This window comes from Ylistrum balloti, unplaced genomic scaffold, assembly GCF_031769215.1.
Source record: "Ylistrum balloti isolate Yb309-2 unplaced genomic scaffold, AGI_CSIRO_Ybal_v1 Utg369882, whole genome shotgun sequence".
NCBI lineage: Eukaryota > Metazoa > Mollusca > Bivalvia > Pectinida > Pectinidae > Ylistrum > Ylistrum balloti.
This window is the reverse complement of record NW_026782019.1, coordinates 1,270,444-1,289,516: the sequence shown is the minus strand read 5'-3', so window position 1 is coordinate 1,289,516 and position 19,073 is coordinate 1,270,444. Positions and strand designations below refer to the sequence as shown.

General features: G+C 34.2%; 2 protein-coding genes across 3 annotated transcripts in view; one reads left to right on the top strand and one right to left on the bottom strand.

Annotated features, from left to right (window-relative positions):
* The window catches only part of LOC132546292 (ras-specific guanine nucleotide-releasing factor RalGPS1-like), an 87,915-nt gene extending 80,411 nt beyond the window's left edge, over positions 1–7,504 (bottom strand). Inside the window, exon 1 of one of the 2 annotated variants that reach the window (XM_060210010.1) lies at positions 7,322–7,504. In XM_060210010.1, coding sequence (XP_060065993.1) covers positions 7,322–7,483 — 162 coding nt within the window. In that variant the 5' untranslated portion in view covers positions 7,484–7,504. Of the gene's footprint in view, positions 1–5,348; positions 5,450–7,321 lie in introns of those variants that run through there. The other variant, XM_060210012.1, reaches the window with a different exon arrangement.
* LOC132546293 (tRNA 2'-phosphotransferase 1-like) lies at positions 5,764–17,327 on the top strand. The gene is made up of 7 exons (XM_060210013.1): positions 5,764–5,892; positions 6,042–6,205; positions 6,529–6,627; positions 13,628–13,691; positions 13,914–13,970; positions 14,420–14,527; positions 14,845–17,327. Exons 1-7 carry the CDS (start codon positions 5,814–5,816, stop codon positions 14,865–14,867), a joined length of 594 nt encoding a protein of 197 aa, XP_060065996.1. The 5' UTR covers positions 5,764–5,813; the 3' UTR covers positions 14,868–17,327.
* Positions 17,328–19,073: the final 1,746 nt, after the last annotated feature.

The window sequence follows — 19,073 nt, the reverse complement described above, 5'->3', positions numbered from 1 at the left end:
TGTTTTCAATCTAATGATAAACACGTCAGTTATTTCTGTACATAAAGCAACCACACTTTACAATCAATACAAAATAGGACTGCAGCACCACCTAGTGGTTTCTATTTCTGGTGCTATACAACTTTTGTATACTACGACAACGGGGGAGCCGTAAATCTAATTAACCATTGATTTTTGGGTTGTTGACTTCACACTAGGAAAAAGAGATGGGATCCAGCCTCTTGAGTATTGGAGGGGATTATGGCTATTTACGAGACATGGCAGTTTGCAGGCTTGACTGAGAGTGACTTTTAAGTATCAATTGCAGCCTACCATTATATCAGACTAGACCAAGTGTGACTTTCACAGGATCAATTTTTATTGCCGGTCACTTAGTAGTGTGAATAGGCTAGACCAAAGTGCCAAGGACAATCAATGTCAGTTTGTCATGTGTGTGGGTCTGGATGTCCCAAACAGATCTGATCTACCCGCATGCGCAGTCTCTTACACAATTTTATCAATACTATCAGGCTAGATTGAGTCAACCTAGAAAGAATCAATACCAAGCTGTCAGTGATCAGTGCTAATCACTGAACACTGTGGGAAATCAATATCTGTCTTACTGTTGTTTTCCTGATCAGTTACCAATAATCAGTGTAATTGATGGTTGGTCATTTTACTTCCAAAAAAAAATATTTATAAATCAGGACTTTCTATGACCAGTAATACCTTGAAAGTAACATGAAAATTCTAAAACATTACTGAGATATTAAAAGTGATTTAAGAAACTACTAAAAACAAAAATAAAACTATAACTGATAAACTAGATTGTGAAATAAAGGTTGAGGTGGCACCACAGTTATACACATGTACTGTGACAACTTGATAATCATTATTACATGTACTGTACCTGAACATCATTTTAAGTCGCATAAATCTTCGGTGAAGATACTGTGCAGTTTTGAAGCCTTTTCATCATGGGAGGTATAGTTTTCATTTAGTACAGCATTTATGATGTGCATTCATATGTCAGTGTTACCCATGGTACTACACACCATACACAGAACAATGGTCAAGATTTCAAAGTTGTATTAAGGAACTATATAGGGTCATGGTCAAAAGTGAAAAGGTCAATGTCACAGCTGTATTTCAATACTGGTGCAAATAGGTTACAAAATGTTGCTGATTTGGGGCAGATAATGACGATACAATACCTCATACCCAATTATACTGTGTATAAGACAGTCTAGATCTGGTTATAGCAGTCAGGTTACATGCTATGGAAACTGGAATACATAAACAAAAATACTTTATCCCTCATTAAATTTAAGTGTTTGGAGCAAAGTAAAATACCAAAATACACATATATATACACCTAAGATTATAATCACACATGATTTACAAGTTAATTACAATCCTGCATCACCTACAGCAATCAATCAATTTAAGATAAGGTTGCATGTCAAATGGGACACTTCTTTTCAATCAATTAAAATTGTGAATGATACCTATTTTCTTTGATGTTCTTAAATATATACCCAGGTATTATGTGTGTGACTTCAGTGAGACTATATAAGCTTTGTATATTACAGCTTCTATTGGCATACACAGTCATTACATTAAAATCTAAAAACTTATCTATCCTCTGGTATTCTTGCATCATCCAAACAAAATGTCGCATCTACGTGATCAAGGTAAAAAATTGTAAGCTCTATGAAACTAAGACCAAATGTTGTGCTACAATTACAGTATATTTCTATAAAACATTTCAGGCCTGAGGCTGGAGGCACTTCAAACTGTTGATGATTCCTTTACTTCAGGTGAAGTACATGTAAGTACTCAATAATGTAAGGAAGTGTAACGCTGAACAAATTTGAAGTCTAGGAATCAAAATCCAGAGCCAACTAGTAATTTTAAAGTGTAAATATATGTCCCAAAATATTTTGTAACCATACTAAAGAAACACATGAATATTTGGTATGTGTGTACAACAGCTGTCAATGGTATTGCTTGCCAAGAATTCATGGTTTATATAAAATTTATTTATTTCACAACAATTGCAGCAGGTTATTTCAACATATATTACCATGGAAACCACCTTTGTTGTCCCATTTAAAAGCGCTTGAGAGGGTCCCACAGATACTATGTAAGGAAACCGGAGTACTCGGGGGTGGGCATTAATGGGAATGGAACCACTGACACCTAAGTGAAAGGCAAGTATATTACCACTCTGTCACCCTGACCATCTATTTATGGTTTGAACATTTCTTTATATTCAAGTGCTAATTTACATTTTATAACATGGAAGCTGGCCAAAACATGTTAACCAGCTCAAGATAATGATTAAATCATAGCAATGATTCTTACTTTTAAACACTTAATGTACACTTAATATAACTTGGAAATCTGACAACTGTCTAATGTATGGGAAGGGAGATAATCCATGAAGAAAGATTGACATCAGGAACATTTTTAAGTATCTGGATATTCAGTTTGCCAGTTAGTTCATATGTACCCCATCACATGTTCTCTTTATACTGATTTCTATTCTCAGTAAATATGTAAGTGCACTTTAGTCTTATCTTGCAAAAATACTTCAGTATAACACATGTTCAATATTTCTATCCTTTACACAACTTCAGTCTTTGCTTTTGAAAAAAAAATCATCGAACGGATGTAATTTGAATTACATATAACGACTTTTACAGAAATACTTGTACTCTTATTTTCAGATATTTCAAGCCTTTCATGTCAAAAATATATGGCCCAAGGATTTGTACTTGACCATGAGTTATATTGCACAAATCTAAAAGGCCAAGTTAATGATAACACATGATGATCAACCAGTAATGAGGGGTATATATTTTTGTAATATACTACAATCTGAAAAGACATGAAATAGTAAATATCTGTTTTATTACATAATTATGAAAAATTCCACTCGAACTTTTTGCAGTTTTCCAACTTCAGATAAACTTTTGCCAACATAAGATCAAGAAATCCTAAAGGAAATACAGTGCATGAAGTAATAAAGTTAAAAATCAATTTAAACTACAATTCTTCATTCCTTATATATCTCAATAGCATATACTTTTCAGATAAATGCTATTTACATTAAACAGAAAGTGTAGACAAGTTCATAACTGTACTTCAGTAATAAAAAGCATTGTTTAAAAGGTAATCAAACATTACCAAGCAACAGGCAGTTTTCAAAATTTCAAACAGTGGGCTTAATTTTGTGAAAATCTAAAAGGATATTTCATGAAGATAGCTTTTAACTAAATCAGTTAACAAAACACTAACAACCACTGCTGAGATAAAACCTAGCATTATTTCAAGTAAAGTATTACTCATGAGAAGAAAAATCTCCAAAAGAAGACATGGATATTTGTTTGTTAGGTTTATTGCCCCATGAACAGCCAAGGTTATTTTGAGATAGGAACGCCTTGTATTACCTGGTGACCTTCTCACTGAACAACATACAGGAGGTCTGTCACCCAAGGACACAACTTTGTCAGCACAGGCTGATTTCGTTTCTCATCTTTTTGAAAAACACAGAACACCATGGGTAACTAGCTAAGTATACATCATAGCTCTTCACCTGAGGTTAGGTGGGCTAACACTTGAACAGACTGAGCTATTGAGACCCCAAGAAGGTCTGGAAGCAGCAGCCTTTAGAAGCACAGAATAATAACAAACTATACAAGTCTTTTAATACTGAGCCCATTTACATCCCATGTCAAGAGAACATGTGTTATTCAAAAAGCAACAACAGAACTAAGAAGTGATAAAAAAACTGGTAGGCTCTATCAAAATACATTAAGATCTTCACAAAATTCTTGTGCTTCTGATTCTGCGAAACATATATGCTAAAGTTATGTTACCTTTTCTTTGTGGAAGCCTATATGTAACTAGAATGCTAGAGGTCCCAGGTTTGAATTCTAGCAGGGACATTGAAATAAATAATGATCTCTGTTACACATGCGCCAATGTAGGGAATTGGGAATAATATACCTAAAGTTGCTTTCACAAGAATCGCTATTACCCCTGGAAACCTGAGGACAACTTATTTCCTGCAGGAGGGGAGTATGTAACCCCGGTAAATAATAGCTGTTATATACTGCTTGGCTAAAGAGAGCTTCTCTTTAGCTCGATCGGTTGAGCATCAGACTAGTACGCCAGAGGTTCCGGGTTCAAATCCTAGCAAAGGCACAGTCTGCAAGCTAAATTATTAAATCCCTCTGATAGATGTTAAAACCATATGATGATAATTGAACTTGAAGACAAAGAATAAACTATTAAAAACCATACAACTCAAAGCAATTAAAATTTAATGTCTTGACATCATTTCATCTGTACAATCAATGTCCAGTTTCTATGTTGGCCCATGATATAATTTTCAAATACTACCTATGGGCTTGGATCCATCAAGGAAAAAAATCCCTTCCTGTATATACCATAGTGACTGCATATGTTTACTGTGTGTGTTTGTGAGAGACTGTGATATAAAAGGATTTGGTGATATGTCATTATAGTGAATAGGTGATACTACTACAATTAATGAGTGACATGAATTCAAAGGAATAAAAAGTACAATGTGACCTATATATATTGAGGTTACAGGTTCAATCCCTTGCAGAGGCATTGACATATATTCTGTGAGTAGATTATCTGGAAACAGAATCTATAGTACATACACAGAATTAGCATTAGAAGATGAAAACAAGCTGCTTGGTTTTTCTTATGTATTCATAAAATGAACAATTTTGACCATTTTCCCAGTTCTTTGCCATTAATATGCAACAAAATCCCATGGTTTATGTTATTCATACAGTCCAGGGTTGAGATTTAGGTAATCTCGTGAAAAACGGGGGAAGTAGTGTTTAAGGAGCTGGTCAGTTAGGCCGGGGTTCGATTCCTGGCTGGGGAAACAGGAATATGTACTATGTCCCTGTTCTCTTAAGAAATGTATATTTTGTGGTTCATAGGTTTATATTTTTTGTAAGTATTGCATGATGTAACAACGAAAATCATTGTGCAAGACCACACAATTAAATAGTTTATGTGATACAGCTTGACAAACCGCAACTCTAGCTATAAAAAAAAGTTCCACGGTTCGTCTGGAACCAACAGACCTATCAATGGGAGCTATCGCTGCATACTGAGTGTATGCATTTGGTTAAGATTTCAGAATCAACGACCCTTCAATTGTTTCTAAATGTATATTATTCAGAGACTAGCACAAAGAGATGGCAGTATGAATCATCATGCTAATTGATCTAGCAACCGCCACATCATTTACATGGTACTGTGTGCATTTTAAATGCAGACGAAAAACTCGTGCATATTGGAACGTTTAATTGCCTCACCTTAATATTGTTTCCATTTCGATGTACGGGGTTTAAACGTTGTCTAGTATTTGATACAAATGAATATTCTTAAGTTGATCTTTCTTCGCTGCAGAAACATAACATGAAGTAAAAGTCTTCTGAACAATGGCGAAAAATTATGAAAATTGACGTCAACATACTTTCATTATCTCCAAACACTAAAGAGTTCCGATTCAGGGTATGCCTTTGCAGTCGCTACCCGAATATGATGTAGTGCATGCAAGAGTTTAGATATGTAATTAGAAAAAGAAACGAAGAATGTAACAACAAAAGATGTGTAGGTTTGTTATCACTGAAGTATGACGTCAATTTAAAAACAGCGTTTGCTTACATTTGTATTCTAGTTTCACTTTCGCTTTTCTCTTTCTACGAAACGTTCGGTTACGTTTCATATGTCAGAATGACATTTTCTAGAACAATTCATTTCGCGGCTCCTCTATAACCATGTCTGATCGTCTCTCGCATTTTCTAGCAAGGATACTTCGTCATGATGCTCGGCAAAAAGGCCTTGAAGTTTCACCCGGTGAGAAAAATGTAACAAACTTAATGTAATATCTGTATACATGACATCTCATTGTCATCCAATTCTTCAAAGGCAGAGTAAATTAGTCAGACCATTTACATGGCGTAACTTCACACATTTAACTGTACATTTTATTTTTCATTTCACAGAAGGATATGTGGACGTAGAAGAAATATTAAATCTACATGAAGTCAACACTTTTACCAAAGAAGATGTACGCACTGTTGTACACAAAGATAGAAAAGGGAGGTTCAAGCTACAAACGATATCTGGAGAATTGAAAATTAAAGCAACACAAGGACATACCATGAAGGTCATTATCATTGGAATTATCTCAACCACTGTATCAATTTTATTTAATATTGTGTAATTTGATTAGATAATGTGTAGGATGTGTCAGAATTCAGTTTAATTACTATTAAAATTTGGTCATTTTGGAGATGTTTTCTATTTTAAGTAATAAATCATGATGAGATTCAAAGAAGGTAATATCCTACGAATATATTGCAAATGAAAGAAAACAGCTGATTCATGAATGCAGTGTGTCGGTGCTTATATATATGACATATATCAGTATGCATATAGGGGATAGATTGATCCAATATTGTTTAAGTATATAACACTATCTCATTGTAGTTAAGTGCAAATGACCTCACACCTATCAACCACTACAGTGAAGCAAGAGTAGTTCTACATGGTACTCGCAAGTGTAATTGGGAATCTATCAAGGAAAAAGTAAGACCATGTTTATATTATATTGTATTTTGATCATGAACCACATCGAAATATATTTATTTAGGCAAATCAAATATTTCATCAAACACTGATAAACTGTATATTATACATTTTTATATACATTCTTATTAATGAATAATCTTAATACCATGTAAAACACAAATGATACAGTGAACTCTCAGACATAACACCACCATATAATGCAAATCTGACTATAAAATCACTAACAACACCTCCATTTTATGCAGGTATGGCTGTGTAACCACTGACAACACCACCATATTACACAGATATGACAATGAAATCACTAACATAACTATTTAATGAAGATCTGATAGTGTAATCACATCACCATAGCAAGCAGCTTTTTGATAGTGTATATATTGGCATAATACAACCAAACAACACAGATTTGACCGCATAATCACTGCCCTCACACAATCTTATATTACAGATCTGAAAGTGTATCCACTGCCCTCACACTGCTTTATAACACCGATCTGACAGTGTATCCACTGCCTACACACTGCTTTATAACAAGATCTGACAGTGTATCCACTGCCCTCACACCACCTTTATAACACAGATCTGACAGTGTATCCACTGCCCTCACACCACCTTTATAACACAGATCTGACAGTGTATCCACTGCCCTCACACCACCTTTATAACACAGATCTGACTGTCTACTCACTGACACTGGCTTGGGTTCCAGTAATTGTTGACTGACATCGGAGCTGGAACGACTTCTCTGCCGTGTTATTTTAAGGCGGGTTATAATCTTATGGGGAAAATGAAGTTGAGTCTTCAGATCCTTGTGGCAGTGATTGTTGTTGAGCTCAGGTTGCATGTCCATGTGTAAGTCTTGAATAAAGGTAGTAAGTAGATTTAGTAACTGAAGATGCTGTCTCAAATACTGAAACAGTGTAACCTTCAGGTGTGTGGTAACATCAATTACCCTGCCTATTTTGAGTCTGTACATATAATCATTGAAGGGTTGTACAAAATACATATACCATAGTTTGTGTATTAAAATCTCCAGTCCCTGTTACAGTGATTACGCTACAATAATGCATGCTTCAACATAAGATGTTTCTCCTTTGAGAGGATGCTCACAACATTTAAACAATAAATTGTTGATGTTGGGGATGTATGTATATAATATGTATGTAATGTAGACAGCTGTGTGAAGAGCTCATTATTTACAAAAAGGACATATGGAGACAAAGACATGTTTATACATTGTGGATGACATCTGTGTGTTAAGATCAAACATATTTATAGAGATCAGCTTTGTACAGGTCACACATGTTTAAATAGGACATCTGTTTGTAGATTACACGTTTAGGGGACACCTGTGTGTAAATTACACATGTTTATGAGGACATCTGTGTGTAGATCACACAAGTATATAGAAGAAATCTGTGTGTAGGTTACACATGTTTATAGAAAATAGCTATTTGTAGATCACACATGTTTATGAGGACATCTGTGTGCAGATCACACATGTTTATAGAAATCAGCTATGTGTAGTTTACAAAAGTCTATACATGACCTGTGTATAAGGACTAGAAGTTGCACTGAAGCTACCTGTGCATAAAGGATTCCTGTGTACAGAGAATGTTTTGAAGCAAACTGTGTATAAATGATTACAATACGAAAACATCATGAAAGAAGTTGAAATGAACGATGTTAAAAAATAGTTTTTAAAAATACTAACCACAATCTTATCCTTTTTGGTTTTGTTTTTCCTCGGTAAAAATAGTCGCTATGGTATGTACTGCTGAACCTATAAAAAAGTGACATGAATATACTTTATATAAATATAAAGTGATTCGACTACTAACATTAATAAAAACAAAGTCTATCCCACAGACGTCAGAAGTTAAACATATCCTGTTAGATGAGGAACTTACTCCTATTTTTGTATTTACGGTAATTGTATTTTATCTGCTGATGCACATCCTGCCAAGCATGGCTTCCTGTAGTTAGGGTGGGTGGTGTATAACTGAAGTGTGATGAAGGATTAGTGTGTTTACTGACATTTTCGATAGACCCATACATGCAGGCGGGGGAGTTGAAACAATTGTGTATCATATCAAATATCTAAACAGATTTTACCACATCTTCTTTATTGGACAACTGAGAAATGTGAACATAACATTCTTAAACTTCATTGCAAACATTATACCACACACTTAGGTTAAAATTGTAGATGAAAGAAACAGTTCATGAACTCTTAAGCATAACTACATATATACTGCATTATTTCTGGGTTTTTATTATTAAATCATTCTGTCATATTGTAACATATTAAGTGCATAAAATTTAAGTATTGCCTAATATATAAAATGGATGATATCTTGAAGTATTTTGAAGTTGTTAATAGTCAAAATGTATTTATGGTATTATTGTAACAAAGTAAGGACTTCAGTAAACAGTATTGTAACAATGTAAAGTCTCCAGTAAACAGTATTGTAACAATGTAAAGTCTCCAGTAAACAGTATTGTAACAATGTAGAGTCTCCAGTAGACAGTATTGTAACAATGTAGAGTCTCCAGTAAACAGTATTGTAACAATGTAGAGTCTACAGTAGACAGTATTGTAACAATGTAGAGTCTACAGTAGACAGTATTGTAACAATGCAGAGTCTCCAGTAGACAGTTGTGTAACAATGTAGAGTCTCCAGTAGACAGTTGTGTATCAATGTAGAGTCTCCAGTAGACAGTATTGTAACAATGTAGAGTCTACAGTAAACAGTATTGTAACAATGTAGAGTCTCCAGTAAACAGTATTGTAACAATGTAGAGTCTCCAGTAGACAGTTGTGTAACAATGTAGAGTCTCCAGTAAACAGTTGTGTAACAATGTAGAGTCTCCAGTAGACAGTATTGTAACAATGTAGAGTCTCCAGTAGACAGTTTTGTAACAATGTAGAGTCTCCAGTAGACAGAATTGTAACAATGTAGAGTCTCCAGTAGACAGTTGTGTAACAATGTAGAGTCTCCAGTAAACAGTATTGTAACAATGTAGAGTCTCCAGTAGACATTATTGTAACAATGTAGAGTCTACAGTAAACAGTATTGTAACAATGTAGAGTCTACAGTTAACAGTATTGTAACAATGTAAAGTCTCCAGTAAACAGTATTGTAACAATGTAGAGTCTATAGTAAACAGTATTGTAACAATGTAGAGTCTACAGTAAACAGTATTGTAACAATGTAGAGTCTATAGTAAACAGTATTGTAACAATGTAGAGTCTACAGTAAACAGTATTGTAACAATGTAGAGTCTACAGTAAACAGTATTGTAACAATGTAGAGTCTCCAGTAAACAGTATTGTAACAATGTAGAGTCTCCAGTAAACAGTATTGTAACAATGTAGAGTCTACAGTAAACAGTATTGTAACAATGTAAATTCTACAGTAAACAGTATCGTAACAATGTAGAGTCTTCAGTAAACAGTGTTGTTACAATGTAGAGTATCCAGCAATCAGTGTTGTAACAATGTAGAGTCTCCAGTAAACAGTATTGTAACAATGTAGAGTCTACAGTAAACAGTATTGTAACAATGTAAATTCTACAGTAAACAGTATCGTAACAATGTAGAGTCTTCAGTAAACAGTGTTGTTACAATATAGAGTATCCAGCAAACAGTGTTGTAACAATGTAGAGTATCCAGCAAACAGTGTTGTAACAATGTAGAGTCTCCAGTAAACAGTATTGTAACAATGTAGAGTCTCCAGTAAACAGTATTGTAACAATGTAGAGTCTACAGTAAACAGTATTGTAACAATGTAAATTCTACAGTAAACAGTATCGTAACAATGTAGAGTCTCCAGTAAACATTATTGTAACAATGTAGAGTCTCCAGTAGACAGTATTGTAACAATGTAGAATCTCCAGTAGACAGTATTGTAACAATGTAGAGTCTCCAGTAGACAGTATTATAACAATGTAGAGTCTATAGGAAACAGTATTGTAACAATGTAGAGTCTCCAGTAAACAGTATTGTAACAATGTAGAGTCTCCAGTAAACAATATTGTAACAATGTAGAGTCTCCAGTAAACAGTATTGTAACAATGTAGAGTCTCCAGTAGACAGTATTGTAACAATGTAGAGTCTACAGTAATCAGTATTGTAACAATGTAGAGTCTACAGTAAACAGTATTGTAACAATGTAGAATCTATAGTAGACAGTATTTTAACAATGTAGAGTCTCCAGTAAACAGTATTGTAACAATGTAGAGTCTACAGTAAACAGTATTGTAACAATGTATTGTAACAATTGTAACAATGTAGAGTCTCCAGTAAACAGTATTGTAACAATGTAGAGTCTCCAGTAGACAGTATTGTAACAATGTAGAGTCTCCAGTAAACAGTATTGTAACAATGTAGAATCTATAGTAGACAGTATTGTAACAATGTAGAGTCTCCAGTAAACAGTATTGTAACAATGTAGAGTCTACAGTAAACAGTATTGTAACAATGTAGAGTCTCCAGTAAACAGTATTGTAACAATGTAGAGTCTACAGTAGACAGTATTGTTACAATGTAGAGTCTCCAGTAGACAGTTGTGTAACAATGTAGAGTCTCCAGTAAACAGTATTGTAACAATGTAGTCTCCAGTAAACAGTATTATAACAATGTAGTCTCCAGTAAACAGTATTGTAACAATGTAGAGTCTACAGTAAACAGTATTGTAACAATGTAGAGTCTTCAGTAAACAGTATTGTAACAATGTAGAGTCTCCAGTAGACAGTATTGTAACAATGTAGAGTCTCCAGGAGACAGTTGTGTAACAATGTAGAGTCTCCAGTAAACAGTATTGTAACAATGTAGTCTCCAGTAAACAGTATTGTAACAATGTAGTCTCCAGTAAACAGTATTGTAACAATGTAGAGTCTCCAGTAAACAGTATTGTAACAATGTAGAGTCTCCATTAGACAGTATTGTAACAATGTAGAGTCTCCAGTAGACAGTATTGTAACAATGTAGAGTCTCCAGTAAACAGTATTGTAACAATGTAGAGTCTCCAGTAGACAGTATTGTAACAATGTAGAGTCTCCAGTAGACAGTATTGTAACAATGTAGAGTCTCCAGTAGACAGTATTGTAACAATGTAGAGTCTCCAGTAAACAGTATTGTAACAATGTAGAGTCTCCAGTAAACAGTATTGTAACAATGTAGTCTCCAGTAAACAGTATTGTAACAATGTAGAGTCTCCAGTAAACAGTATTGTAACAATGTAGAGTATCCAGTAAACAGTATTGTAACTATGTAGTCTCCAGTAAACAGTATTGTAACAATGTAGAGTCTCCAGTAAACAGTATTGTAACTATGTAGTCTACAGTAAACAGTATTGTAACAATGTAAAGTCTCCAGTAGACAGTATTGTAACAATGTAGAATCTCCAGTAGACAGTATTGTAACAATGTAGAGTCTCCAGTTGACAGTTGTGTAACAATGTAGAGTCTCCAGTAAACAGTATTGTAACAATGTAGAGTCTCCAGTAGACAGTTGTGTAACAATGTAGAGTCTCCAGTAAACAGTATTGTAACAATGTAGAGTCTCCAGTAAACAGTATTGTAACAATGTAGAGTCTCCAGTAAACAGTATTGTAACAATGTAGAGTCTCCAGTAGACAGTATTGTAACAATGTAGAGTCTCCAGTAGACAGAATTTTAACAATGTAAAGTCTCCAGTAAACAGTATTGTAACAATGTAGAGTCTCCAGTAAACAGTATTGTAACAATGTAGAGTCTCCAGTAAACAGTATTGTAACAATGTAGAGTCTCCAGTAAACAGTATTGTAACAATGTAGAGTCTCCAGTAAACAGTATTGTAACAATGTAGAGTCTCCAGTAAACAGTATTGTAACAATGTAGAGTCTCCAGGAGACAGTTGTGTAACAATGTAGAGTCTCCAGTAAACAGTATTGTAACAATGTAGTCTCCAGTAAACAGTATTGTAACAATGTAGAGTCTCCAGTAAACAGTATTGTAACAATGTAGAGTCTCCAGGAGACAGTTGTGTAACAATGTAGAGTCTCCAGTAAACAGTATTGTAACAATGTAGTCTCCAGTAAACAGTATTGTAACAATGTAGTCTCCAGTAAACAGTATTGTAACAATGTAGAGTCTCCAGTAAACAGTATTGTAACAATGTAGAGTCTCCAGTAGACAGTATTGTAACAATGTAGAGTCTCCAGTAGACAGTATTGTAACAATGTAGAGTCTCCAGTAGACAGTATTGTAACAATGTAGAGTCTCCAGTAAACAGTATTGTAACAATGTAGAGTCTCCAGTAAACAGTATTGTAACAATGTAGTCTCCAGTAAACAGTATTGTAACAATGTAGAGTCTCCAGTAAACAGTATTGTAACAATGTAGAGTATCCAGTAAACAGTATTGTAACTATGAAGTCTCCAGTAAACAGTATTGTAACAATGTAGAGTCTCCAGTAAACAGTATTGTAACTATGTAGTCTACAGTAAACAGTATTGTAACAATGTAAAGTCTCCAGTAGGCAGTTGTGTAACAATGTAGAGTCTCCAGTAGACAGTATTGTAACAATATAGAGTCTCCGGTAGACAGTTGTGTAACAATGTAAAGTCTCCAGTAAACAGTATTGTAACAATGTAGAGTCTCCAGTAGACAGTTGTGTAACAATGTAGAGTCTCCAGTAGACAGTTGTGTAACAATGTAGAGTCTCCAGTAAACATTATTGTAAAAATGTAGTGTCTCCAGTAAACAGTATTGTAACAATGTCAGATATTAATCAAACAGTGTTTTAGTATTTTCGGGGTTTATTGCCTATCATAGTTAAGCTTGTTATCAATCTATACCCATATTTAGTTTCCCCACAAGCATCACCAGTTTTGTAGATGATTTTTTTCAGTTGATTCATGTTTTTGATACCAAAGCAGGCTTGTGTAGCATATTTTTGAGATATAATCAGCAGAGACTGAAAAGAATTTATTTTTCCTTTACCATTCAGGGTTTGTCCAGACAAAAGAGGACACATATCCATTTCGCTCAAGGAGAACATGGACAGAAAAGTGGTAAGACTTAGCTTACAAAATATCATAACAAAATTCCTTCCATTATTGTTCCAATCTCTGTTTTATCAATAATAATTTTTCAAATGACGATAAGGATGTATAAAATGCCCAGAACAGCAATCAATAATTAACTTTCTCGACGCCAATTGTTCAGGGAAATAAGTATGCAAGAGTTCTCTCCCTTCCCACGGATAGCTAGAATGTTGATTTCTACATCGGCAGGTTTTCCTCCATATTGTGACATTGCCATCGAGATAGACCTGAGGAGGGCATTAGATGGTAGGTGTGTCATAATGAAAATTTCCAGAATGATGTAAATGATTCTATGATAACACTACCTAATACGGTATTACTTTGTTTAAGGGTAATCTTTTTCAGAGAAAACTTTCCTAAGTATTCTCATGCCATTTTGCTTGTAATAAATTTAAGCAACTTTGCCAAACAACTTCGTGAAGATGAGCTGTAAATGATCATCTGACATCATTGCTATTATAATCTGTTTTACAAGAGTTAATCAACTGTTTTAACTGTACAGTATGTGCATTAGGAAAAATAGTGGCTCGGAAGAAATGCAGGATGTACCGACCTTTTCAGAACACCTGGTGTTCCTTCCAATTTTTCTGTAAGGTTCATACTGGTTTTCGTTTGATTGGCGTTCTGATTTTTGCTTTGTTATCAATTCATTTTCCTTGTATTGATTAATATTCTGTATGATATCTCTTCTGCAGACGGAATTAAATTTTATAAATCAGAAAATGAGGTCATACTTAGTCCCGGAAACGCATCGGGCTGCATCCCAAAGAAATATTTTAAGAAAGCTTACCATATTCGCACCCGTAAGTGTTCCAGAATGTTGTGAAATTTTCACCGAAGCTATGAATATCTTGCAAATATACTTGACGCTGGTAAATAAAATGTGGAATATTTTAATTTATTCACCAAAGTTGATTTTAAATTCAGGATAATGTCTATTCATTACACATGCATAATCTTCAGGGTGTTTCCTCAATGTTTGTGTTCACACTGTGAGGTGAATGCATTTTATTGTCATGAAAATTGATACAATTACACAAGATTAAATTTTATAAGAATTTTTTGTAATATAATATTTTACTCGTTTCAAATTCTCTCAAGATCTAAACTTGTATTGCAGGAGACGATCTTTCACTGGAATAGATTGAAAATCATAATGCAGCTGGCCTTTCTTGAAGTGGATAAACATACATGAACACACTCTGTACAATGACATTGCCTTTGTGTCTAGTCATTGTAATGCATGTTAGGCCGTCATTTCAATTGTTTGGTTTACCGTAATATTTTGTTTTATTAATCCCAGAACATTTTATGATGCAGTGCAGCTAGTCTTAGAAATATCACTTTCCCAGTCTGTCATACAGATTTTGGCAGTGGTTAACATCTTTGTATCTAAGCAGTATTTTTTCTGTCTGGACTGTTATGGTAGGTGCTGGTAATTCCTGGTTTTGTATTATCAAATCCTGACCTGTTGTTACGTACGTATAAGTTGAGACTTTCAAGTAAAACCAACCATTTGGAACTTTAAAATAACTTCTCATCCGTTATCCCGAAAACAAATGGTTACAAAAATTCCACCTACTTTCCCAAATACGAACCCTCACATTTCAAAGCATCATCTGAACTAGATCTGACAAAAAGGCCAAAAAGGACACTATCACAAAGAACTAGCGAAAGGAATCCTCAAGGACGTGGATAGATAGTTAGCAGACAAGAAATCAACAGATAGCGACAGACCGACTCTTCAACTGTCAGATAAATTTGTTTTCCTTGCTTATTCGTAACACTGGATAGGTCCCTATTACAGGAAGCACATGAGTATTACATGGGGTCGCGTGGATGGCGGCCGATTAACAAAAGTCTTAGAGTTAATTCCTGAGAACGAGACCGAAAGTATGAACAAGCGTCATTGAATCAGAGCACTGCAGTAATGACCTCCGACACTGACCAAAACGATCCATAGTCAAACAAACATCAAAATGACCAAAGACGTCAGAGATAAGTCAGATAAGCTAGTGGATGTTGTCGAGTCAAATTTTCGCTCAAAAACTGTTAAATGTTTGTAGGCGAGTGTATGGGAAAGTAGACAGGTTATAACAACGATAACAAAAATAGGCTTAATGTGTTACTGGAATCAAAAGTGATATAAAAAGTTTTGTTTTTCACCCAAACATAGACGAATGTAAACCAAATTTCTAATTTGGTTCTGGTATAAGTTGAACACCCTGTGATATAATGATAAAATAAATTAATGGTTAAATCGTTAAAAAAAAAAAAAAAACCCGAAAAATATAATTAATTTACAAAAGAGTGACTGGAGAGAGTTATCAAAATCATGGCTGACAATGCATCATATAAATGTTTTGTCCTAAGACTCGTAAGTGAGCATAACTTTAGCAACTCAGGAGGCGAGTGGGGAAATTCAAAATCTTGATTGGGAGGTATGCTAGCCAGATATTTCATTAAATTTCGCAATTTTCATATATCTATCTGTTAATATACCTCCGTATTCAATACCATTCTTTAGGATTGCAGGATGTCGTCACAGCCGATGGAATTTAGTCCAGTGGAATAGTGACATGGTTACTATATAAACCTGTACGTAAGATTGTTCAAATTATACAATATTAAAAATAAAATATGATATTTTTTTCCAATTTTTGGGATTAAATCTGCATTTTGACATTTCGACAAATTTTGATCTTCCCTATTCGCCATCTAGGTTTTAAGACTGATATCGCTGATGAATCTATTAACGTGCTTGTCTCTCTGCCTTCCATTTAACTGTACTGAGATCATACTGGTAAATGGTTGATTAATTTCAATTTTTATATACGCATTTTTATCATTTCTGATTGCAAAACGCTTATTCTTGTAATTTCAAAATAATTGAGTAAATCTTATTAATACATTCAAAGGTAGACATAAGAGTTTAGAATTGTAGCCAAGTAGACTATGATTAAGTTCCTGTTGTCTGGCTGTTCTTGTACTTTACTAACAAATTAAACCTTTTGATAATCGTCCCGTTTGTATACTTTTTTGAGGGTTGTTTTTTCTCCAGATTATGCCTTCTTATTTCTTATAACAAAAAGATCCCCTACACAATCCCATCCGGGCCAACAAGAGTGAATTATATAAGCTGAAAGCTTGTTTCGCGATTGTTGTAAAATAAATAAAGTTTATTGATTTAATTTGGGCTCAGAATATATACAAAAGAAAGATATACACCAGACAACTGAAAACAAACCTGTACAAGAAGGGAAAAGACAATGTGTTACAACATATACCTATACATAAAGATGATAAAGATTGTTGAGGTCGTCATTGAAAAAGAAGACGCTTACTCTTCCGGAACACCTGGTCTTTTTTCAGGAGTCACCGTGTAAATCTTTCTTTTGTTCATATGTTTCAATAGTTTTATTGAAACTGAGTTTGTATTATGATTTTGTTGACATGTTGGTACATTTTTGTATTTTCCTGTTTTTGTTTTCACATATCCAGACGTTAATCAGCAATAATACGGTGCTTAGAAACATCGTCATAATTGAATTATTTATATTAATTTATTCTAAATAAAACATATACATACTTTTATTGATAAAAGGATGTTTTGTTATTATTTATTTCACAATACATCAAATGTTTATTCTTTTGCTTGGACATTGTGTTTAATTTACTGTTATCGGACAGTATTGTGAGTATTTAAAGGTAATAGATAATTACTTTTGTTGCCATGTTGCCACACATCTTGGTCTATTCATTAACTGTCTGGTACGGATCGGCCCAGTTTGGACAGTCTGTACTAACCTACGGACCAGGTCTGAGGAACGGACTATTATTTGTGGTAGCTCTTTTAAATTATAGAAAAAAAGTGTGTAGCATAATGTTAAAAACGTTTAGTAGTCATATAAATTTTTTTCATATTTTGTCGTTACATGCTGTGTTATAACTCTTGTTCAGATATCTAGATTCATCTCTATGTTCTTTTGTAACTAAAATGACGAGGAGCGGGTTTTCGTGGGCCTTTTGAATTAAAATCTTTGCAATAAGATTATTCTGATGAAAAAAACTGATATTTTGATTAATTGGCAATACAGGGTTTTTTATTTTTATTTTTTACTGATTGAGCAATATTTCAACGATTTTTTTAATTGGTTGGTTTTGAATGAAAGACATAGCACTGCGTTTTATAATTGGGATTTCTTATGTTGTGATTGGACGATATATGTGCCTAAACGGATTTCAATAAAACAATGTAATATTAAAAATTATTCTTATTTCCATTTTCAAATCCATTCTGATTATTGGATAAGATAAAAGAGGGGCTTGGCTTGTAAACATATCGTCATTTATTTCGAACTCCGCACAACGAGGTCAAAATATGAGCAAAGGAAACATTTTCACGGACATGTTCGAAATTTAAAAACTCATAAGGAAAATAAGATCACATGTTTTGGAAGGGTACACCTCTTCTGCTTGAGCATCATGACAAGTAAACTAAGACCGATCCAAGGAATGTCACGTCTTCAAAATGAGAACAAGGTTACTAATAAGGAAACCACTAAGCGTACTAACGAGCACCCATTACATCGAACATCGTATTGCTCAAAGACATAGGCTATTTCACAAGATCACATACTGTAAGGTTTTCAGTTTGCTGTCTGCAGCTACGGGAATTGGAATACATTGTATTGACGAGGAAACAAACTTATCACTAATTCACAATGTGGTGATTGGTATCATCATATCTACAATTGAACTAAGTGGCAAAAAATAGATCGCGGTAATCTGATGTAGTAAAGTTATTTTTTGCGTTTTTTAATTGTTGCAAATTACCCCTTTTCCCCTTGTTGCACTGTTAGCTGTTGTGGAAAAGTAACCTTAGAATTGATTTGCGAAATGCTGAATGTCATTTTTTAAATGTGATATGTTGAATGCGAAATGCTTTTTAAAGATAAGTGCATTTAATTCGAAATGACGAATGCTCTACATCTGTTTTAGTCCCACTGGGAATGCGAAAAATAAATTGTGACCCTCTCTTGACTGACCTGTATTTTGTTTTCACACAAGTCTTAATTTTCATTGATGAGCCAATCTAAACAGGCATAAAAACCTTGCCAAGTCATTAAATTTCACTTTCAGACATATTGATAAAGCATTCTCTTTGACAGCCGAGAAAGTTATTTTCAATGTCCATCGCATACACACACCAAAATCGAAAATCGAGGACACGATAGAATCTTTTTCACAGCAGCCGCTTACATCAATACAACTTCCCACCAAGCTGTATGACAAGCGTGCTGGTAACCACCATTCTTCCCCAATCTGTAGTGTTTACATGTTTCAGTT

Bases quoted from the DNA above. Each gene is read 5' to 3' on its own strand.
- LOC132546293 (XM_060210013.1), top strand. From the start codon at position 5,814: ATGTCTGATCGTCTCTCGCATTTTCTAGCAAGGATACTTCGTCATGAT. The intron at 13,692-13,913 runs GTAAGACTTAGC...CTACATCGGCAG, and splicing joins AGAACATGGACAGAAAAGTG to GTTTTCCTCCATATTGTGAC. The intron at 13,971-14,419 runs GTAGGTGTGTCA...TCTCTTCTGCAG, and splicing joins CCTGAGGAGGGCATTAGATG to ACGGAATTAAATTTTATAAA.